At 34.1% G+C, this 25,336-nt stretch overlaps 1 protein-coding gene across 8 annotated transcripts in view; it reads right to left on the reverse strand.

Moving 5' to 3' along the window:
- Positions 1–294: 294 nt before the first annotated feature.
- Positions 295–25,336, reverse strand: part of PlexA (plexin A) — a 117,660-nt gene continuing 92,618 nt past the window's right edge. For 5 of the 8 annotated variants that reach the window (XM_067106826.1, XM_067106825.1, XM_067106827.1 and 2 more), the window contains exons 3-26: positions 24,803–24,985; positions 24,341–24,469; positions 22,508–22,738; positions 22,137–22,299; positions 21,412–21,620; positions 21,150–21,275; positions 20,779–20,980; positions 20,374–20,601; positions 17,564–17,727; positions 16,951–17,135; positions 16,266–16,440; positions 15,786–15,905; positions 15,397–15,612; positions 15,060–15,254; positions 14,399–14,645; positions 13,790–14,054; positions 13,437–13,574; positions 12,998–13,211; positions 12,623–12,827; positions 12,174–12,484; positions 7,945–8,190; positions 7,504–7,672; positions 7,044–7,189; positions 295–3,453 (exon numbers count right to left, since the gene is read on the reverse strand). In XM_067106826.1, the coding sequence (XP_066962927.1) occupies positions 3,280–3,453; positions 7,044–7,189; positions 7,504–7,672; positions 7,945–8,190; positions 12,174–12,484; positions 12,623–12,827; positions 12,998–13,211; positions 13,437–13,574; positions 13,790–14,054; positions 14,399–14,645; positions 15,060–15,254; positions 15,397–15,612; positions 15,786–15,905; positions 16,266–16,440; positions 16,951–17,135; positions 17,564–17,727; positions 20,374–20,601; positions 20,779–20,980; positions 21,150–21,275; positions 21,412–21,620; positions 22,137–22,299; positions 22,508–22,738; positions 24,341–24,469; positions 24,803–24,985 (4,641 nt within the window). In that variant the 3' untranslated portion in view covers positions 295–3,279. The remainder of the gene's footprint in view (positions 3,454–7,043; positions 7,190–7,503; positions 7,673–7,944; positions 8,191–12,173; positions 12,485–12,622; positions 12,828–12,997; positions 13,212–13,436; positions 13,575–13,789; positions 14,055–14,398; positions 14,646–15,059; positions 15,255–15,396; positions 15,613–15,785; positions 15,906–16,265; positions 16,441–16,950; positions 17,136–17,563; positions 17,728–20,373; positions 20,602–20,778; positions 20,981–21,149; positions 21,276–21,411; positions 21,621–22,136; positions 22,300–22,507; positions 22,739–24,340; positions 24,470–24,802; positions 24,986–25,336) is intronic. The other 3 variants (XM_067106832.1, XM_067106833.1, XM_067106830.1) reach the window with 2 other exon arrangements.

Genomic DNA, 25,336 nt, shown 5'->3' on the forward strand with positions numbered 1-25,336 from the left:
GCCATCAGAATTTTCATTCATGTTTCATGAGCAATCTAAACCATGAAAATTCATACCAAGTCTCAACTAAATTACTTGTCCTGACATGTAAAAAATTATTCTTGAGAAACACTGGAAAGACCTAGCTAATCACAAAGCATAAATAATTTAGAATTAATAGTACTTTATTCATTCTTTGATCACCACTATATTTGTTTATTCTTTGATCACCACTACATTCATTGCAAGAGGCATGGTCTAGGTGTACTACTAAACTGCAATTTGGAAGGGAAATCATATTAGAAACATTCTGGATACAGTGAAAAAATTTATTGATCCATTTATATGAAACACAGACTTGACATACACATAACGTGCGCCTGTACAGCGGGACGCGCGGGAAATCATGGTACACAGGCAGGTAGGGTCGGCGGCCATGAGACTAGACCAGGGGCCTGAGTATAACAGAGCCACAGATCACCATCCCAAGCTCATGGATTAACTCCTTGGGGGTATATATGGATATATACTGGAACAAGAAAGTTATCAAACTGCAGCTAAACACATCTGGGCACAAAAGGGGTAAAGGGGAAAATGTAAAACTGAGTACACATCATGGCTACAGGACCCTGGAATGCAGAGGGATGTGGAAGGCCGCCGACCTTCCTCCAATATATACAAACTGCCTCGTTTTCATTGAGGTTCTCCTAATGTGGGCAACAAAATTATCATATTGGTCCTGGGACTCAAGCCAAGTAGACAATGATAAATTTGTATCAACATCATTAATAATTAATACCAGTAGTGATTGTATCAAATGTTCTTATGAGTACTAATATAATACAAAGGAACTATTCACAAATGAATGTACATAGATGGGTGTGAGAGTAGAGTGCGAGAGACAAACTCAACCGTAGCTCCGAGACCATATGACATATTTAGAAATGGCTTGCCTCAGCCATTGCTATCATCTTTACAAATCTTAAACTTTACACATGATATTGATATATGAGCACCTCAGTGAGAATTATTAAAAAAAATTATGAGTAATTTAACTCCACTGTAACATAACGTAAGAGTCTTTAATTCAGGACTCTGCCTCACTGAGCTTTCACCACTGTAAGTACAGAAATAGCTCAGTTGTCATCATTTAAGATATCCTATGAAAAATTACATTTTCAGAAACATACATTTAAAAGTTATTGCAAAATCTGGTCTGCACTTCATTTCATATCTAAAAGCTCAAAATATGGAAATACATAAAGTCTTATTCGCTTATCTTTTTTACCTGTTCCCTTGCTACTAGGGACATTACTAAAACCCTGCAACACCTTCAAAGATGTCATTAAAAATTCCCATTTACAAATAGATGATCTGTAATTTAGAAACCAAAATATTACAAGCCACATTTGCCAAACTGCAAAATTGAAAAAAAAAAAAAAAATAACTAAAAGACAATGACTTATAAGTTAATCCTCAATAACAGAACCTGGGAAAAGGGATGGAAGGGCATGTGAGATCACCAATTGGAAAAAAGAAATTAAATTTAAAAATAATAAATCATAGTTTGGTGAAAAACAGCTATACTCATGAGCACATTTAGTCTCTCTCTTTTAAACTTAACTAGCATAGTGGAGTTTACATTTATATTACTTATTAACCAAATTTTACTCATAGTTATGAAAATTAACCATAAGTCTAGGCCAATTTATAACATTCCCCTAGGTGTTATTGGCTGTGGAAATTATTGCAATTCTGTTTGCGGAAAATCAATATAGCATACTGAAATCCCATGGTTCACCTCCACTATGCCAGTGCCTTTGTTTAAAAGATGAGAGTCCATAGAACACCAAGACAACACACACGTGGCTTTCTCCTCTGCAGAATACATTCATACGTGCATGTGGCTGAAACCACATGCTCACATAATCAGTCATTTTCATACACATAGAAATATCACATGAAAACTTGAAACATCTTAAGTTTTTTTGCACATTTGAAGTAATGGTACATATGGTAACAGAGCAGCAGTATGTTAATGCACTCAGTTATAAACCTGGACAAACAGAAGCTTATTTATTAGGAGGAATAACTGCTATTATTTCTTTTAAATGCAGGGAAAATCCAAAGAATTCTATGATGCAGAGGATTTACAATCCCACTGAATATGGTGACTCCATACACTGTGTATAAAGTTTTGTTTGAATAATGCTGATAAGTAATCAGCGTCTTCTGAGGCAATCTGATTAACCTTGAAAATTATACGACGACGACAAAAAGGGAAAATTTTCAGTAATATGAATATCATCTTGGCAATGATTTTTTTTATTGTTCAATTGTTGTTTTTCAGCTATCCAAGTCTTCTAAACAGCAGCGCCTTGTGTCGGTCACGTGCAATCTTGATGGAAGACAAAAGAGCAAAGGTCAAACAAGTGTTCAGGGCAGGACTGGCAATAAAATAAAGTGACACTAAACACAAGATGCTGTTTATCCAACACATAACGAGCACCAGTTGAGAGTATACCCAACTTGAGTTTAGGCAGTGACACTCAACATGCAGTCTCCCACATTACACATACAAGATAACAGCACCAATTTAATCTCAAAATCAATAACTGCAGAATGCAGCCTCACACATTTTTACTATATCAGAAGCCAGGAAGTTTGGTAAGAAAATGACTGTAGTGCATATCAAAATAGTCTTGCTGCTGCTGCTGCTGTTCTTTATTGCCTGAAATTGGCATATTTGTTCGTTGCTTTGTTGCCTTTTTCCACACTCACTAGGAGGTACCAATGTAGCCTTTTAGTCTGAGGCACTTGGTTGTTGTTCTTTCATTTTTCTAGTCTTGCTGATCACGCAGCAACACTCACGTTGAGCACAAACACAACACAATTTATCACCAGGCCTCATGTGAACCGAGGTTCTTCATATTCAAATTCATACACCTGTGGCGTCCCTCTATTTGGAAATTGTGCACTACCATATGCCCCAGGAGAGTGTCTGGCATGCTGTGGCACACCGTACAATGCATAAACATTACCATCAACTCCACTCCCTTGGACCCCCCCTTGGCCCCCATCTCCCATTGCTGCCCCTTGTCCACGATAAGTAAACATTGTTTCTACTTGGCCATCATAAACTGCAGACTGTGGTGGGGAGACACCATACGGTCCCCCTGGATATACATGATGTGGAGGAGATCCTCCATATGGGCCAGGAGAGTAGGAACCAGGACCCACAGGCCCTGAATTTGGACCTCTCTGGTCGGGTCCGGCCCGTGGGTCAGGGGGGGCGTCCTGTCAGTCTTGATCTGTTGTCATTATACTGTGAACTTGCTCTAGTCTATACGCAAGACGATTCTTGGTGGAGAACTCGTCCTCTTCTAAAGTCAGCATCAGCTGATCAGAATATTTAAATGCATAGTTGTAGAGTTCGGCAAGTGATGCTAAGCTGTTGAATTCTGATGAGTGCATCTGAAAAGAAGAAAGTGATAAATAGACTACATCCACAACCAGCAACAACTTCATATTACGCTTAGGGTAACATTCCATCCCAAACATAAATACTGTACTTTAATTACAGCAATATTCAACATATTAGGATATCACAAAATCATACCTTCTTATTCTACAATAAGAATAAATTTAAATTTTCAGAGAAACTACCACACATTTGTACACACAAAAGCTTCAGTATCAAAGTGATACCTTGAGTAGTTAACAATCCATACCCTAGTATGTAAAACCAGGAGAAAAACAAAGGCATATATGTAATACTAATTAAAATGGCTTTAGAATATAACAAAAAGGTTGACAATATTGTAAAACTAGATATGGGTAAGCAAAATAGCACCGAGATGCTGCAAAAACAAATCTGCTAACCCATTACTAAAGCTTTACTTTGTTCCACTGGCATATATCCTAGATTTCTCCTACATGAGACAGTTGTGGTTAGAACACTGAACAAAATGTTCTATAGGCTGCAGTGCTCCTCACCTGAGCCACCTTGCTGCACTGAAGGTATTGAAGATTTTTTTTTATATAAGTTACTATAAATTTATGAAACCCCCTTTGGGCCCTGGGGTTCTGCTTTAAACTAACTTGAACCTACAATATTAATTTGACCAACTGTAGCTATTGTTTTTTAGATATTTTTCATGATTTTTTATGTATATTCCTAGGCAAAGCTTGGAACTACTTGTACATTGTGGCCCCATCCTGTCCCCAAACTAGGGTAGATATAAATTGAACAAATTTACATCTAGCCTATATAAGGACTCTTTCACAAGTGTTGTCATTTCTGGCCAGGTAGTTAAATCCCCTAAAGATGTGGTTGTGACAGCACAAAACTATTTTTATAATCTGTACTGTGTTGGAAGGGTTTGCATGTGATAGAAGGGATAGTGGGGAATAATTAGTCAGAATGGTAATAGGTAGACAGTTTGTTACAGGTATAGTAACTACCTGTCTCCATACTTAATGAAGATCTTCCTTTAATATTATTATTATTATTATTATTATTATTATTATTATTATTATTATTATTATTATTATTATTATTATTATTACTGATGAAAGTTTTACCAGGCCCACTAAGTTACTAATACAGCTGGTCTGAAGGATTTGTTTGTACTGTAGTAATATTAGATCTTGTATAACTTACAATTCCTTAAAAAATTAACATCTGGATAAAGACATAACTTCTTTAAAGGATCAATTTCCAAATCTTTGTGTTTTGTTTTAGATTGAAAAATAGTTCAATGAATACTGTGGCATGATTTCCTGGAGATAACTACAAAGCACTGGGTGGTGATGCCCGTTATTATGTGTGTACACTCAAAGAGGTTATTTCCCATTCACCATTAGATGGTAACAGTGATTCTGTTTACTGAAGACAGCTGTTGATCACAAAGAGCAATCAAGTACACAGTCACTCGTATCATGAACAATGATGAAGAATATGTAAGTAATTACTTTGAAAATATCAAAAGTTCAGGATATTTTGGAAATTGAATAAAAATATCATCCTATAAAGCCTAACGAGGAGAAAGCATGCCAAATTTGAATGATTTGGAAAAAAAAAAAAAGTAAAATTTCACACCCCTCATTCACATTATAAAGCAAAGGCATCATGCAACATGATTTTTGATACTGAGGATAAAAATCCACAATATTTTGAGTTCATGGACAATGTTACTATGGATTTGGTAGCTTTGCAGACTTGAAAAACCTTAGGATCCAACAACAGATCATGAAATAAAGATACAACACATCCAGGAAAATGTCTAAATTTGATGCAAGGTACATGAATAATACAAAGGTTGATTTTTATAATTTTCAGTTCTAATTGATAATTTTATTTTAAAATACTGTAATTCTACTGTACTGAATTTGTTTCCATCCTGTGTGAATTTTTTTACTTGAATAAAATTTTTTTACTTTTAAAATCAAGGGTTTCACATGTATTGTAAAATTCCTTGTAAAATCATATTTTTTCCAGGAATTTGTTAAAAACTGAATAAGAATGCTTGTTCATTTCAATAGCAAGTAAACCGAGTACCCCATAAATTGTATTTTTCAACATTTTTATCAACTTGGTTTAGTAACATGGCAATACTGAAGTTAATGTTTGTGGTGGTATTAGTATGCATATATTTTTTTGAAATACGATTAAACAGGCTTTTGTTCTACTTTGACTTGGGCTTTCACTCCTCCTGATTCTATCAAGATAATTTACTGTGAAGATATCAGGCAGGTGCTAAGTCGTGGTCTTCAGATTTTCACAGCCATTTGTCAACTTGCCCTTACTCTACGTACCTATAAGTGTGATGTTTGTTACACAGATTACACTTTGTTGTGTTTCTAATCTTCCTTATTTTGATTTATGTTTTTCCTCAACTTTAATTGCCTATGTCTTTATTATTTACTTTGATATATTTAAATTACTGAATATTTTACTCTAATTTTAATTTAATTTTAAGTTTTCCACACAATGGCAATAATTATGTACTTTCCCAATACTTGTAGAACAGATCTTCAGATGATTACAAATACAAGAAATTAGTATCATTTTTGCTAATTCAAGACTATTTTTCTAAGCATCATGCAGTAAGCTTCCTTTTAGAATTGTTAGGTAAAGATTCTGGATACATAAACATTAATAATATTTGTCATGAAGTCAGTACAGTACAGTACTTTCATTGCACTGTTAATCAATCGTTTGAAGTTTGAGATGCAACATGATTGATTCAAATTTCTAACTTATCTTTTATTTGTGATGTATTGAAACAACTACAATATATATTGAGAGTTTTAGGAATTCTGAAGAATATGTCTTGAATAAATATAATTCAATCAATTTCTTAAGATGTCTCACTAGTTATGGGATCAAGCTGATTACTTCCACTGGCATTTAAATAATTGCCTTATCTCTGTTCTTTCCTGATTATGTTTCATTTGTATTTTGCCAGTTTGGATTTTAATAAAAAAGAATTTTTGCTCAGGTCATGTTTATCCATTTTTGAAGTTTAAGATTTTGCTCTTAATTATTAACAGCTGGGACATCCTACTGCAATTCTGGAATGCAAGGTTATTTTGTCTAATTTCAGACATTATTTGGGAAATTTTCTTGATACCTCTTCTATAAACTCTAGGCTTCTGTGCTTTTGTTTTCATAGCAAGCTATTTAATTTTTTTTTACAAATCTAATGGCACTCAAATAGTGAAGTGTTTAATGTATACCCATAAAGCATCAAAATTTCCTTTTATTTAGGGAGTTCAGTGTCTTATTCTGCAACTTGACTTGTAACGATAATAGTTCCTGTTACTCAAGAAAGGTACAGATGGGGACTAACAGCACATAAGAATTCACTCAGAAATTCAACAACAGAAATGAATGGAAAAACTCAAGTTTCTGTCTAACCCAGTAATGAGGAAACTTGATATAAAACAAAAACCTTGAACCTAAGAGTTACAGAATTTCATACTTAGGCAAATAAAAAGAATCTGTCACATTTGCAGGATAATAGCAGCAAAGAAAAGTATTATAGTACTTATTTACTCACCCTGGACTCTTCAGCCAACATAGCATTCATGTCTTGGTCAGAGATAGGCTGCATGATCTTTATATCTGCATAATATCTCTCTACCCATTCCTTGTAGATAGGGATGTCTTTGGCATATAACAGTTTAGAACTTGGTGAATCTTTACCTGAAAAATTACAACATGAAATGAGTGAAAATGTTACAATAACAAAAAAATAACACGACCTTGCCAACAAATATATTCAGTATTTTCTTCTGAGAAAACTTTGAACAGGTAATTTACAGTATTAAAAAATATATTCTCAGCTATATTTATAACATCCATACATTACATATCATAAACCAGTCAACTAAAAATAAAAAATTCATTATCTACAGCTTCAGCAGGAACCTCTTTCACAATACAACAGAACCATCTGTAGTATATAGGTTCTGCAGAGTTTCAAATAAGATTTAGATAAAAATCTAAAGGATACATACCCAATCTATGATCAGATGTTGAACACGAATCCATAAAGGTCTGCGCTACAACTGACAGGCAAGCATCCACGATATTGGACTTGTGTATATCGAAGACAAAATTTGGATTTTTTATGAGATTCACCCAAAACCTCAGGGGAAGGCTGTTACTCTTCCACGTATGAACGACCTGTAAGAAAGAATACTCTCAATTCTGAAGAGAAAATCTATTTTCACACTCACACATATCTTCAATAAAGCAAAGTTTTGTACAAGTAACACACTTTTTCAGTACAATGCTATTTGGCATTATGAATGTTTATTCAGAATTATGTGCTGCAGAGGATAACTGATGACAAATGCAAAACAGCTCTTAGGATTGTGAATAAATTGCATATTCAAAACTGGTAATTCCTGAAATTGGTAATTCCTGAAGCAAGTTTCAATGAGCCAAAGACTTACCTCTGGATCTGTTATACCATGTTGTAATGCTTGATCATCTAAAAAGTCAAACATATATTTTATAGCCAATGGAAGGGCAGAGCCTCTGTGTGCTGTACTGAAGATTGTCTCAAACAAATCATCCACAAACTTTTGTAGTGTTAGCTTTGTGGATAAGAGACGAGTGAGGTAGATTTCTGAAACCATCTTGTTTGTGCGTTCTCCCTCACGCTGTTCAATCTCTTGTTGTCGGACAAGATGCCAAACCTGGACAAAAATGAAAAAATAAAAATAAAAAATTAGTCACCAAGAAAGTGAAAATTTGCTGAATCTTTAATATAGTAGTTAAAAAGCAATTGTTCCACTTGCTATGTTACTTTGAGGACCGAGTATGACTTCTCAAAATTAAATGAATTTGAACATGATTACAAAAAAGCTGGTGTTATGATGATGTTTGAATAGTAGAGTACCTTTAAGTAAGATTTGTTAAGACTTGCCACTTTCTCTATTTACAATCTTTATCATTTAAGTGACAAAAAACAGGTTAGTAACCATGGCATCAAATAACACACTTCTTATCAAATTAATTAAGTACCAAATGCTCTCGATAATAATCAGAACTTGAACACTTAAGTGTGGAAAGGCACTCACTCTTGGTTAGATTATTAACTAGAAAGAAAGAACACTCAATGTAAAACCACCAAACTGCCATGCGTATCAATAATACACACAAAAACTGAAATGAGTGATAAATTAATGAAGACTTATGCTTTGAACAGAACTGTACATCATATTTGATAATATTTACAAGAAAATTGATTAGAGAAGCACATCAATCATGCATGTAAACATTTTTTACATGATATATAACTGGTTATAATTTTGGCTGAATGTAATCTTGTTAAATTCTGAATACTAAAAATCCATGGGTTGCATAATTACTCTCTCTCAACTTGCTTCTTGATTGTAAGTGTCAGTATGCTTAAAGGCAACAAAAATTAAACCACTTTAGATCACAATTGTTGTATCTTGAGTAGTTTTGAGCAACCAACAGATCATCCTCTTTTTAATTTTCTGTATGGCTGAACGGTACATTATAAGCTAGCTTATCCTGTAGACCAATCTGTTTACTGCACAGTGGTGTAACCAAATAACCATGTTGTCAACCCTTGGGTGGACATAGGCACTGTACTAAGGCATGCCACAGTTGGTTATTTACTATGTTCAAAAGTGCTTGCATACAATTTCTTCTTCTGTATTACCATTTTCTTATTTTGCAAAAGGTGTGTTGAACAGGCTGCTTAGAGAAGACATCCTTTGTTCAGTCTTTAACATATGCATTGGTTTCATTTATTTATGTTACATCCATCATTACTATCCTCTCTAAAACTGATGTGGCAGTCATGGAAAAAACCTCTTAAGCAATGAGGGTTTTTTTTTTGCAAATGCAATGTACAGTATATGTAATTGTATCTATTGCAACAGCAATGGTGATGACTATATTAGGCAAAATAGTCACTTGTAACACTGTTGACTTCATGCCAACTACACACTTGTGCTTGGTGTTAACATCCATGTTCACTGTCTCGCTAAGCAATACCACACGCTTTTGTGTATGACTGCTTTCAGCTGATAAAAAACTGACTCACTTCTGATAATTTACTGGACCTACTTAACAGAATTTCTACCCATAGTTGGACAAATAAATCCCTCTAATTTCAATAACAAATGTGATTCTAAAGAGGATTTTTCCATATAACATGGTACAACAATTGTTCCAGTGTTATAAAAGTTTACTGTAATAGTTACAGTACAAGCACTCTTCATTCTTCCATTCTCTCTAATTCACTAAAAAGCTGATCTTACGCTCATAGACAAGAATCTTGAATTTACACTGCTTTGACAAGGGATGTGAATACAGACTTCTTGTAACTGATTTTACTGCTTCCTCTCACTTAGTAAATGATAAGGCTCTTATGTATAAACTCAAGTTAGTTTTTGAACTAAATATATGTTTTTTTTGATCAACAGTTCCTATTAATATTCCCCATGATAGTTTTCTGGAACCTTTGTTGTTTTTAGCCTGCTATCTTAGTCTAGAAAATATGACAGTACAGACAGTTCAGCATGCAGAAAATTCTGCTCTTGTTGGAATTACTGTACTGACTACCCCTGCATACAAAATGATGGCGCTCCTACCCTTACCCTTAACATATCAGAAAAAGGCCAGCAAGTGGTGTAGTCAATGGTGCATTATGAGGAACTAAGTACTAATTAGCCAATCTGACACTGCTACCTCTCCATTATTTGCAGTGAATGATTCTAAATATTTAAAAATACAATGCCAGTACTGTCTTTGCTTCCAAGCTTCCCTTTTCACAACTTCAATGACATTACTAATGCTGTACATGTATGATGGTAATGGTGCCAAGTGTCATATCTTTAGTTCTATCATTACAAGGAGATGATCAACATAGCCTTAAGGGTTGGTTCCAGCTCCCCAATCCCACTAACAGCCACATTTTTCATATTTGAACTCATAGTGATTCCTAACAAATCCCTATGACAAGCTAAGCTAACTTATTTTTTTTATTATTATACAGAGGTCTAATCAGAATTTGTTACCATGGCAAGATCTGTTGTTACACGAGGCATGAAAATTGTTACTTGGTAAACTGAAACTACACGGATACTTAGAAAGACCAAAGGGAATGTATTAATTACAGTGAAGGTCCAAAAGGCTAAAGGTTATACTACACTGAACCTAGCTTTGATAGACTATGTACATATATTGAAAAAACAGAAAAAAACTCAACAAAGTTATAGCACAAAACCTGAAAAAAAAACAGAGTGTAAAATTCAAGTTTTAACTCTCCTGATTCCTGAAAATACTAGCAGAAATGACATAAGCTATACTAATTTGATGCAGCCCATATAAAGACAATTTTTCTTGAAGAAATACAAACTGGGACTTTCCTCTTCCATGGCTGAGCAATTTATTTCAATTGAAACTACTCTCTTTATAGCAATGTGATATAATTATTATTCTTTAATATGTCAATTCTTTAATTTTAAGATACAAATGAGGTTTATTCACATTTCATATTCAATCACATAGACTGGATTAGCTGTGCCACTGAATAAATACACTGGATTTCTACTTCCTTTTGTAGGATATTCAGTTTGCGGTTACTAGTTTTTTTTCAGAGGTAACTTATAACGATTAGTCTTATCATTACAATAGAATTAGGTGTAGTCTTTGTTCATTACTGCTTTAGTTTGCTCTTGTATCCATATGTGACCGAACTGGAATTCATTTTTCATTCAAACTACAAATCTTCTGAAGCTACTTTACATTAGGAAAACATGAAAAAAATCATTCTAACAAAACCAGTTCTAAAAAAAAAAAAAAAAAAAAAAAAAACTGCAGAAAACCTAGAATAATACAGGCCAACCTGTGTTTATAAATATTATGAAATAAATTCATGTTTAAAATTTATTATTATAATAAATTAATGTATCACATGCAACAAAATATTTTCATTTCACTTATATACAATTAAATTTGGAAAAAAATAAATCTTTAACGTCTTTGGGCAACAATAATTTCAAGACCATTACACTCACTACTTATTCTCAACTTTGTAGGTGGCTCTGACAAAAAGATTCTAGGTTTTTTGTCTTTGTCTAAGTTTTAATCTGAATTTTCATCTGTTGGGTTCACTCAGTCATCCCTACCAAAAAGCAAAGGCATTCTACTCTGTGGAGGCTTGCTTAGCTAATTAATGGCACAGTTCAAATCCCTTTCCTTTGTAATGTAACAAATTATTCTTGAAGTGTTTGGTTTCTTCAACTATTTAAAATCTGATGTCTAGGTTTCTTATTTCCCATTTTTTTTTCTATCACTGGACTTTTCTGTTCAAGCCACACTATGTTACAGTAAAGAATTATATATACATATCAAATTTGAAACTTACACAAGATGCCAAAGTTATTTGCTGTTATTCCTCTACTTCCAATGTTAAAGTTTAAAACAATGACCACAAAAAGTTACGAACATCAAAAAATTACTGATATATTCACTCAAAAGTCAATCATACTTAAGATGCAATTTTCTAATTATCAAGAGCATGAGATACATCAGACAAACATATAGTAAAGCAAGGAACAAATCTGTGAAAAATAACCACAAATATTGCACTCAAAACCAAAAACAAAAATGAAATATCAAAAAGGAAAATGGTTCTAACCTGTTTTATGGAATAACAGACCTTCGTTCCTACCTTGACCCCTGCTTCGTTATCATGGTTTAAGGGAGAGGTTGCTCGTGACAAGGGTGGACTGGCAGAACTAAATTTGCTCAAATTGAGCGTTTCATATTTATGATGAGATTTATCAGATTTATCAGAGAGTATAGACATATAATTATAGATGGACGACTGTTTTGGTATCAATGTAAGTTGAGCCAAATCTGGAACATTATAATGACCCAGAGTATTGAGTTTTTTCCAACCCCCTTCTGGCCGGGTTGTGGTGTCTTCATCATATAAAATTAGACGGCCTGCAACAAAAAAAAAAACTTTGTTAAAATACTACACTAAATTGAAAAGTACCATATTGTTATTGAACTATATTTCAATCAGCAAGTTGATTATTCAAGATAGTAATTAACACTGTAAAGAAAACACAATAAGCTCACCAGAAGTCCCAGTGCGCCATTCAAGGTCTAAGTCTTCTCTACGTGGCCGCTGAGAGTATGGATAAGAACGGTAAATTGCGTCTAAGGATTTTTCTTTGACCTGAGAGATTGTGTCACAATCCAACACCTTGACTGGAGTTTCACCACCTTCCATAGGTCCATCAACTCCACTCATATACAAGTTGCACATAGACACATAAACAGTCTGCAATATCAAGGAGCAAATATTAATTACAATTTGCCTTCATATGGACAAGATACAGAATTTGAATTTTCAGAAAAACTATGGCAATTTGAGAAACACAATGAGCTATGACACTACATATAAACAGTTCATCTTCACTTACAATGGCAAGCAAATAAAAAACCTCTTACCATCTCCTTGAAGTCAATACTTTGTCGAATAAGCTTCTCTTCTGACAGTGAGTATCGAGCTTCTGAAGTTACTGCATCCACAGGACCTTTGTCTACTTGTTGTTTGATTGCTCTAAACAACATGTACAAAGGTTCTCCTGCACACTCCTTCAGAAACTTGTACAAGAGGAAAGTGAACCAAGAAGACAACATTTTTTCTGCCACGCTCTCAGTTCTGAGGAAAATTCATTACTATTTTAGCAACATATAGAAGAAATACACATGAAGGATAAACCTACCCAACTCAATTTTAGAAAAGTGTTACAAAATATAAGGGGAAATATGTTACAACTACAACATACACACTCAGCTGAATAAAATGAGAAAAACCCATGATAATTGATGATATTTCAAGGAAACATTTAAAATACCAATGTTACTGGCATAAATGACACCATACCTTCTGAACAAAAGCTTTGGATGGATCTTGCCTTCAATACACTTCTCAATAAGCTCTGCTAATAAAGTCTTCAAAATGTCAGAGCAATATTCCATCTTACCCTGCAGTGCCACCATAATTAATGATGCAACATTTACTCTGAAAGAAATATCACAATTACTTAGTACTACTGTATACAAAATCTGATTTATTCTAAATTAAATTACATAAATTTGAGACTACATAAAATAATAAATCCTATCAATAACTTAGTGACATATGAAGGTTTATAACTCACCATTTTGCAAAAAATATGTAAAATAACAAAAATTTAGTCAAAAGCTTATAAAACTATCTCCTAGTTGCACACTTACCGATCTCTCATGGAGAAATAGCGATTGGATTCTAGCGTTCGAATAAACAAGAGTAAGAAAGTTTTATTCATAATAAGCTGGCCAAACAGTTTTAGTCCTTTTTCTTTGCGTACAAGATCTGGGCGATCCATCTGAAGTACAGTGGTTTCTTCCAAATTTGGGAAGAGGATCTTCATTGAGTAAGTACGATACTCCAAGAATGGAATGCCACCACCAATGAGGTCGCTTGTAAGGTCAGTCATCTCAGTTTGCAGCTCAGCAAATGCTAAAACATGACAGAAATATATATTAAAAACTTCACACACAAGAACAAAAATGGGATAAAGAGTTTTTCTTCAATATGTATTGTTTGTGTTTTATAGTTAACCATTTTATATACTCCATTATTCATAACATATTTAAATATTAACATTCTTCATTCTCCCTGCATGAGCTTGAAGTTTGTTGTTATAAACAATTACCTTACAATCTTTGTTTCTACACTACATTCCTGTCAAATTTAGAACTGTAAATATATTGAAGGTAATGATACAAATAGTGAATATTTACAAGTCACAAATGACAACAGTAAAATGCCATAGTTTATTTTTAATTTTCTGACGAACCTACCTTCTTTGCACTCGGCTGCCACCCTCAGTTCCAAGATATCCATCTGCTCTTGCATACTCTTGAGCACCCTTGAATTCTGATTACTCTTTTGACGATATACAATCAGACAAACCACCAGGATGAGAATCAATACAACAGCACCAACAGATAAACCAATAATCAGCTTCTTTGACAGTGTGCCAACATCAGTTATGCTTGCATACTTCAAGCGTCCAATTTGGTACCTTAGCTTTTCACCAACAATTACCTGAAATTTAAGCTCAAATTCAATATACTTTGCAAAGTTGTTAATAGGAAATGACAGTGGAATTTTACTTTAACAACAAAGACATCCTAGCATGCAAAATTCATAATGAACAGCAGAGTTTCTTACATATATAATCATAAAACTTTTACAATGAAGAATCTGTGAACAAGATTGTATAACCACAAAGTAAGTGATTCAATTATATGCCTCTTGTGTACTTTCGATAACAGCAACTGAAGCATGATGCATGTCAAGTAGATTTAATGTAAAACAATTTAGCTATAATATCACTCTAATGATATTCAACAAAGGAATATCTAAAATTCATATGGGTTACGAGGAAGCATTTCAGTGAACGTCATTCACAAGAAGACAGAAAGAATACTACCACAAAATATTTCACTTCATACTTACAACAACCTGGGGCAGATGATTTTCATCTTGAGATGGAGGCTGTTCCTTAGGGGGGCGGCAAGTTAACTGGGATCTTGAAAGTGAAGTAACATTGCAGTAATCCTCACCAATGTGCACTTTCACATCAATCTCTTGAGATGCGCGATCCAGATTTTTCCCATTGATAGTTAGGTAATCTGATTTGTAAAGCTTAATCTAGCAAAGAAAAGAGAAACTTAGTTTCTTGGAAATAAAAACCTTACTGCTTCAGAGAAAAAGTTCAGAATTATTTAAAATATTTTTTAGTAAAAAAATAAGCACTATTTTTCAAATAACTAAACTAATGAATAATCCATACCTGGTCTTCATCTTCAAATGGGAAGTACAATGGATCTGGGTATACTATAAAGTCAGGAAATCCTGATCGACTTAGATCACGCACAGCTTTAACATGATCCATGATGAAACCATAGTCAAGCCTCATTCCATTTTCATCATTTATTTGTTCATTTGCAATGTTGGAAATCTCTGGAGACAAGCATTCCATCCGTGTGGAATTCTTTACTTCGCATGGCTGTAGGGGAAAAAGAATGATATTTTGTAAAGCCAATAGCCAAAATACTTTGTTATCTGAGCAAAACAAACGGCAAAACCACTTTCCAGCTAAGACAGTAAATTTTCACTGAGTGATTCATAAGATCAGAAGCATCATCATGCAAGTTTTTTTTTTTTTAATAAATTACTTACACTAGTGTACTCCTTTTCCCTGTATACCACATACATCTTTGGCTCCTTAATGACATTAAAGTTTGTTCCATCAACTGTTATAATAATTCCACCTTTTGGTATACCCCTAGGTCCATTTCTCTGTAAAAGAAAATTAATTCATATAATTAATTGCCAATAGTATTCACGACATATATATATTAACCTAATTTCTGTACCGTACCTCCTTTACCCATTAATTAAAGTCCACAAACCTGCAGCACTTTGAACATTTCTCATGTAAACTAACAGGAAAAAGAAAAAAAAAGAGAAGCCTGCAAAAACTGCTGCTGCTTTCAATTGCACCTGTTTTCAACAAAGAACTATATTCCCTCCATATCAATGAATAAGGTGCATCAAGTAATAACCAACAGCACTGAAGCTAATTCTTTATTTACTAGAATACATGTGTACATGAACACTAGTATACAAAATTATAAAACTAAGAGATTCTATACTCACAAGTCCGGCTTGTCCAGCTCTTCCAGACTTCACTGACTGGATTGTAGGGTCTTCTACATATGTGAAATACTTCCCAAGAAGGCTACGTCGTCCATTATCAAAAGTCATCTCAATTTCACTTTTCTGGAGACTGGATGATGATGATGTGATGCATGTGGCAACAGTAGCATTTGTACTGGAGGAAACAAGATGAAAGATCATTACAAACACACTGAAATGTATTAGCAATCTCATTCATATTCCAAACAGACAAACCTAAGGTTCCCATAGTTAAGCTGATCAAATGAATGAGAAAAAAATCTGAAGAAAATATAATATAATTATTGTTATTTAGTTATTTAATCTGATCATTAAGGTAATAAAAAAAAGCTCTTAACCACTAAGTTTATAGTAAGACAGCATAAAAAAGGGAAGACCTCTTGTATTTCAATAGCAAATCAATGCTTACATAACTGTATTTTAAACTCCTTTACACAAGATGGAACTAAACCCTTCAAGTAACAAAATTTCCCAAATTAAGAAATAAAATAAAGTTACATGCATAAATCCAACTCATGTTGACAAAAAATTGATGTGTACTATGAGGAGTGTTCCAATCTACAATAACAACTGATAATAACAACAGACACAAGAAAGAGGAAAGAAAAGCTGTAAAAAAACAGACAACTTGAAAACACCCACATACCTCTGTATTTTACATGGGCGTCCACTAATTTTTGCTTCAATGCGACTACCAGCGTTCATGTGCTTTCCAATGATATGAAGAAGAGTCCCGCCAGATTTGGGTCCTGACTCAGGAGTCAAGTCTGTAATTTCTGGATTGACAAAACGGTACTTTTGTAATGATTCCCCACGGTATTCTCTAGCAACCTGAAAAAAAAAAAAGCAATGGAAGAGCTTATAAACTATAAAACAACATAAGTAACAGAAGTAAGTAGAAATCAAGAACAATGTAAGCAATATAAAAAAATACTAATTTTACAACTTAACTGGTAATATCATGCACTTTTATATAGTTTTTTACAAAATGGAGACAGAGAGAATAGCTTGAATGGACATTTCTAACATCTACCTAATTTCAATTACTCTAACATCTCTTTTCAACAAAATCCATGTACAGAATACAGTAACAAACACCCACAAAGAAAAAAAATTTGTTCAGCATAGTACTGCATAAATCAATAAACACCACTTACAGACAATAAGTGCAACTCCTTCATGCCTGCGACTGTAAATGGCTGGTCTCATTTTCAGAAAAAAAATATACCCTGTTTAACAACTAAAACCATCTCACATACCTTCACAACTATTGGTCCTTCTTTGTAGTCATTTACCCCAGGACTATCAACCATACAAGTAACTTGCTTAGTCTTGATGTATGAATTGCGATAAGGTTGGCAAGTTATTCCAGCAACAGTTATACCTTCGTAAATGTCGTCTATGTCTTTACCCAAGTTGATTCCTGAAAAGTACATCATGCAGAGTTAGTCAATTGCAGGCGCTGAAAGATTTTGCTTTTCATGTTATAAAATGGAGCTGCGCCGACAGATACTAGGACAGACCGGATGCAGCAACTGCAAATAAAATCATGCATATTAATTTGCAACAATGAAAAATAATTATAAGCAGTCATAATAATCATGCCTGAAAAGAAGTGGTTAGACTCTAAGGTTAAGTATGTGAACTCACAGCTAGCACCATGCACATTCATCTAACGTCAACAAATGATTGAAACTCTATTAGAGGTTTCCACACACTGTACAGTACTTTTTTACTTATACAGTATGGAGGCTTCCATGTGGCTAAAAGTTTCATGAATTGCTTCAAAACTGTATTCCAGCATAATTGCATACAATGATCATATTCTCATTAAATTTCAACTGATGAATACACATAAATAACCTCAATTGGTGTTGATGTTTTTTATTAAAGCCTAATCTTTAGACCACTGGTCCAAATGTTATATTTTAACATTTTCCCTACAAAAATATGATTTTCCTGATGGCACAACTATGTACCAGTGTTTGCACAGTATATGTCGAATGAATTATACTTCAATGCCATGACCTCACATGTACAGTACTTCAGTCACAAAAGTAAAAGGTTTCAACCAATCAAAAAAATGATAATATTTCATTGAAAGACCTTTTGAAAAAAAAAAAAAAAATTTAACCAAAAACTGGATTACAAAATGTCCAAGCAAATGTCTTTCAGTTATTAATTTTGACCAACTCATTACATCATTGTCGCCTTTCTTGTAAATTATATATCAAGCTTTTCCAGAATTACAGTGTAGCTTCCAGTTCAATTGTATGTTAGGATCTAATATCACAAAATGCTGACATGGAACACAAGTATCCACTATTAACAAGAGATTCATAAATGTACGCTTCACTAACGTCTTTTTCAGTATAAAGAACCAACATTAAATATTTTACAGCTACACTAAGATATGGCTCGGTTTTACTTAACAGGATGAGTATGATTCATTATCTTTATCCAAGGAATCACACAAAATTGATTTTTTCATTTGTAAGATAAATTTTTTATCACAATTCACAGAAATCCAATACACTTCAAATATAATCATTTTAAGTTGATAATGATTGAAAATTTCAATTGTACTTTGTGCACTTTATTGTAGGTAAGCATCATGGATACATTCATATAATAAACTAGAATATATGAAGAAAAATAAGTTTCTGCTACATTCTACTTGAGAATTAAGTACAGAATAACAAAATCTTTCCGCTACTGAACTAAGTAACTTACTTTTAATAAGTGTTAATAAGAAAATATTTAAGTCATTTGCACTGACGTAACCAACTCATGTTATGTAGTGTGGTGAAAATATAGCTGTAAATTAGTATTTACCAATATAATACAGTAATAGTACAGTAAACTCGCACCTGGCAAATTTTTCTATTCAACTTTACAAGGCTGGGGGCAGAATATTTTTTTTTAAATGTTGCAGAGAAAAATTGTTATATATACTGCCTCAGTAATTTTCAGAAACATTCATAGTTTTTGAAGGTGTGACAGACATATCATATGACAGGATTTGTATTTGGCTTCCTCAAGTTCCAAATTCTTTACAATTTTCTTTAACTTTTATAAAATACACACTAGTAATGGTGGATAAACACAATTACGGGTACTGTACACTAGTACAGCACTGCATATTGCATTTTAAGCTTTAATGCCTTATTGTCTTACATTCCTTTTAAAGATTTGCATCATCCTTACAACTGCTGAATCTACTGTACATTTGTTTGTAAGTATAAAAAACCTATCCACTAATCTGAGTAATAATGTTTCGTCTTAGAGTAAAGACATAATATTGCTACAAATACTGTTTCAAACTGACTAAATTAGATAGTACTAGAAATGACACAAAACTATGAGAATGAAAAAGATCCTTGTAGAATTATATCCAGTAAAATACAGAAGGCTAAGAACATGTAGAATTATAGCCAGTAAAATACGGAAGTCTAAGAACAGACTCTAACTAGTAGGGTAACAGGTTACCTGGGGAGCCATCCAAAATATCCAAATTTCTAAGTCTTACTGACCAACATATGACTTTTTATTTCCAACAAGTGACTAAATTTAGTTTAGCCAGAGGAAAATTCTACTCAAGGACACCTAATAATGGCAGAAGCTAATGTTCTTTCTAGATGTTCTATTTTATCCCCTAACCTCCTAATCTCCTCAGATATTTCTATCCTAAAACCTTCCAAAAGATCTGTCATTAAGGCAGCTGTATAGTTATTCAACATGTATCTAAATTCAACAAGAGTAAGACTGCCAACTTTGGAATTTTCAAGTTCAGCAGCTCCAACCACTTTTCTTTCTGGTGGAGGTTTATCATCTGCTTCATCTGCTTCATCCCCTGTGCTATAACTCATCTCAGTATATATATCCCTGGATGCTCCATCGGTGCTGTCTGAAACGTGGTGTACAACACAATGAAGATTCTATCATCAACTAAAATGCTAATTCCCAATTAATATGTTGCATGAACTCCCAACAATACGAAGTGTATCACAAGAAATTCTTAATCGGTGCGTAACATGTAAACTTACACCTAATATATTTATATTCTTACCTTCAATTGTAACATTAGTTCCTCCATCCCAAGGGCCACTCTTAGGATGGAAATCTGTGATGTTTATGTTAGGACAAGTGCGATCTCGGTCTAGCCAAGATCCACCAGAACACTGATCTTGAACTTCACATCTTCCTGTAGACTGACACCAACCACACTGATACCTCTCTGGAAGACTTAGGCACATGCCGCAATTGTCTGCCATTAAGTGACACTGGTACACCAAGACTGTAATGAAAATTGAAATGAATATCATGACACCTCAAATTTGTTTAGAAAAGATTTCTACAGTTCTCACTAGCTTTTGTTAAATTTCAAGAGAATACAAGAATGATTTTGTTATATTTTACACAAATAAAGGAATGCAGTGCTTTTAATAACCCCTTAAATATAAAAGATGCCTACCATGAATGTTGTCAGGATTATCCAGGGGCTTAGATCCTCCCCAGATAACTGCAAAAGTAGCATTGGTAGATGGAGCAGCTGTTGTGTAAGCAAACTCCATTCGATCACAGTAGATGGTATCACTTAAAAGATTTGCATTAACACTTGTTACACGGCCTTCAATGTTAAACTGACACACAAACCTTGTCTGTGTGATGAATTGCTGAAATAAAAAAAACTAAGTTATTAAAATGCCAAGCCTACTACTGACAGATGTATACAAGATTTAAATTTGAAAAAAATATACAGTATAATTAAGGGAACATAAAATATTGTGTACAATAATACTAAAGTCCCAAATGACAACAAAGAAAAAATGACACTCTACTTACAGCAATATTATCAACCTTGACTTTGATTGACTTATCGGTACCAGACGAAACAAGAATTTCTTTACTCTCTACAAACGTGATTCTTGGACAGAATGAGGGACCGCTTCGAATACTTGGTCCAACTCGCTGAAATACAGAGTCTCATTAAAAAGATGCAAAACTTTCTCTTTGTTTTTGTACTACCAATTGAAAGCAAATGTAATAAAATTGAACAAATTTTCTTTTCACATCTAAGGAAAAACTTAAAGGATTACAAACTCACATTTACACCATTGACCAAAACATCATTTCTACAATTCTCTGCTGAATCATGAGTGCACCTGTGCCCATCCACACACCAGTCACAAGGGAAGGGAGATGAAACACACTCCGTACAGGAACTATATGTATTGCAGTCAAAGAAAGTAAAGTTTGTGGAAACAAATTCAGGTCCCTCAGACTTTCGAACAGAGAGTTTGGCTGTGAAATGATCTGAAAAATAATAATATTATATTGAATATAAAATGGCAAAACTATCTCTGTCTTAACCACTAAGTTTTTCACAGAACAATATATTCCAGTAGTAAGATAATACTGAAGAGATACACAGATAAACATAGCCTGCAATAAATAATGCACAGATCATTATAAGAAGCACACTGCTCTTAACATGAACGCTGTCAAAGTACCGCATATGGTAATTCTCATAATTTAACTTCAAAAACGTTGCAAATTTATCTATAAACGAACACACCAAGAAACAGTGGAATCTGAATGTCAACAATATACAAAGTTCATAACAGCTTGTTTGTGTTACCTTGATTTTCAAACTAAATTGGAATGATTAAGATCTGAGAAAAATGATCCTAACATTGATCTTTTCAAAGGCCTGAAAAAAGATCTAGAATTAACAAATACTCCAGATGGTGATAATTAACTACAAAATTCAAAATGTAATACTGTATCAGGTTGTACAGTATTTGATTCTACAGGATGTAGAGTACTCACGTTCATTTTGGGGTATATCAGGTAACATATCATTTCTTGGAGTAGTACAAGAAACTCCTTGTGCTGTGCGCTTTGCCTCGGTGGTTAAATCTTTGTTCATGGCACTAAATACACATTGTAAGGAGCCTTCCACAGACGGGAGATTGTCAATCATCAAAGAAAGCTGTTGGAGTATAGGTAGGGTTTAACACATCCTTATTTAAAAATAAATTTTCTGAATTACAATTATAGCAATTCTGGGTTCTAAGTACCCCATTAACTACAAAATCCAACCCAAAGACATGAAAGCACTTGCATCATAAATACATAATCCATTATACTTTTCTGTAAAACATAAATAAAAAGATTGTTTTAAGATATTAGACTCTTACTGTTCTGGCAGTAGTCCTCTGCAGCTTGTCAGGCATGACCTGAGTGATGGTGGTACATCGCCCAGTCTTGTAGCTGACCCAATGCTGAGGGTCCTGCGTGGCATCGCGGCAGTCCCTCCGAAGGGAGCATTTGTTCTCCAAAGAACACCATCCACAGTAAGGGTCTCTTGCCCCAAGACACTGGTTACATCCCTCATAAATACTGCATTCTTGTGCTTTTACCTTCGATATCTGGTACAGAAAACAAGCACGAAAAGGTGAAAAAGAAATGTAATGTTAAGGAAAAAAATTAATTGACTGGTACAAAAGGCTACAATGTATCAAAATTGTGGAAAGAAAATTCCAGTGAATCAAACTCTTCAAACAAAGAACAATTTCAAGAAATCAACAATACTAAGAAATATATTAAATGTTGCCTCCAAGGGCTCTAATTTGGGAGCTTTATTGTAATGGTATTACTGTCTGGATCCTGACGGTGAGTGAAATTTCATTATTTTGTAACAGTATATATTTGTTCAAATTTCTCTCCATTAAAGATAATTTTGTTCCTATACGCCTATTGATCTGTATTTCTCTGTGCCCTCGGGTATACTACATACACTGTGGATATAATTTTAAAACATTCAGTTTTCTCTGGAGTTTCATATTAATGAAATGCAGTAAATCAACAAATACATATACAGTACGTACATGAGTTTTGTAGATGGCTATCAACATAACTTACCATTACAATATAGTCAACCACAATGAGAACTTTTCCTAGCAGAACACCTAACATGAATTAGACTGGATTAGATAGTGCTTCATAATAGATAACTGGGGTATTCAGTTTCTGGGGAAACTGCACCACCAGGCTCCTATAGGTCCACATACTTAATTTTGTTTAATCTACCACATACTGTACTGTGCTAAGAGATCAATATTGTCAAAAACAGCATGATACTGCACAATGTCATTGCTTGATTCTGATTATTGACACTTGGCTAACTGATCACAGTCCAAAGACCTCTCCTGGATAGTCATGTTGCTGTTTGGAGCTCATTATCTGGTAGATGTTTTACAATTGTTTTCCTTGCTTTTTTTCAGTGATCTTAACGAGAAATAGCTTTCTCTATTAGATTTTAGTGCGGGGGAAGTTAGGCTATACTGTATACCGTTTATTTGAAGCATCTTGTATTGTCATTAATTTTAAGGACTCACCAAATATTTAAAGATTTTGATAACATCCTTGCTTTTTAAGGAATCACCAAAAGAGACCAATCAGTCCCTCCCCCTCCCAAAATAACACTAGAAGGAAGTGGTCAGGAAAATTGTATGTGTCAATTACTGTTTTGGCAAAAATAAATTTAGCATAAAAAGGTCCCAGCTACTTAGATTAAAGAATGCAGCTGGACTCTCTTATCTCATAACTCAGGCTGAGTCGAACATACAGATTAGTAATGTGCTGACATACATTCATATATTTCTTCAGGCAATGTGACATTACCTGTACTGTATTTACTTTTGAGGGTCCAATACTGCTTTTCACTTCCTTTAATTATTTCTTATATTCTCTCCCACCTCGTCCTTCTTGACTTAGTTTTCAGATTTGAAAGAATTTATGAGTTTTTGTTAAATATCTTGTATTTCTGCAATTGTTTTGGAGGTGCATTGGAGTCAAGTACTGTTGCTCTCAAGAGGCTCTCCATACCCAACAAGTTATGCAACATGATTTTGAAAACATTCTCTACAATTAATCAGCCCTTACAATTGAAAAAAGCTGAAAAAAACAGAGGACCAAAATGAGTAAGTGCTAAAGAAGAGAAAACATGAAAAATAAAGTACGGTACATACTTTATTGTCGGTCATCACATAAAGATGGTCGCCGGCTTTGTCGAAGTACATGTCTTGCCTAACAGGCGAATCCTCATCAACGACTATGTCGTCATATTCCAAAGCGTTGTTCTGGTTTTCTATCACAACCTGCAACACAACATCCATAACATTGAAAGTTTTAAAATAAACATTTGCATACGGATATATCTCTAATCACAAAAAATACACGAGTCCATCGAGTAGGAATATATTTTCTATGATTAACATTCATCTTTACTTCAGTGTCAACAACTTCACTTACTAAAGGGTGGCAGATGTATAACCTTTGATTACAGTACAATCGTTGATATAACCATTACTGAGCAAGGGTCAATAGATATACAACAAATTACAGTGCTGCCAAATGCAAATTTGTCAAAAGTAAAGATGGGGAAGCACGACCTAAAGCATCCTGAAGTGATATCAAAATTGCATCCTAACCTTCTTTAAATGTCCCTGAGAAGTGCCGAGGAAGACGACGGTGTACACTTCCGTTGAAGTGGCAGCCACAGCCGTCAGACGCGTAGGGAATGTGAGAATTGCAAGACCTTCTACAGGTTGCTCACCGCCTAATGGTGTGTTCACATCCATACCACAGAAATCCTCATTTAGGTCATTTATCCTCTGCAAAAGAAACACAAAATTAGCTGTGAATCTGGAAAATTCTTGCGTGCACGCCTGTGTAGGAGAATAAAATACAAAAATAAATTATGCATACATGATTATAATAATTTTGATGTGTGATTTATGCTCTATAAAGCCAAGCACTGAGGCACTTTCAGTCACTCAGCACTTAAAACAGTGGAAATAGGGAGTTGGAGTAGTTGGACAGTAACAGGGGAAGGACAGTGGGAATGAAGGTAAGTGAAGGGCTAAAAACTGGGTGCAATTAGGGGTTGAAAGGATTCTGCAAACAACCTTTAGTAATTACAATGCACCATGTGAGGTGCACTGACGGCACCATCCCCCTGCAGG

This window comes from Macrobrachium rosenbergii, chromosome 7, assembly GCF_040412425.1.
Source record: "Macrobrachium rosenbergii isolate ZJJX-2024 chromosome 7, ASM4041242v1, whole genome shotgun sequence".
Lineage (NCBI taxonomy): Eukaryota > Metazoa > Arthropoda > Malacostraca > Decapoda > Palaemonidae > Macrobrachium > Macrobrachium rosenbergii.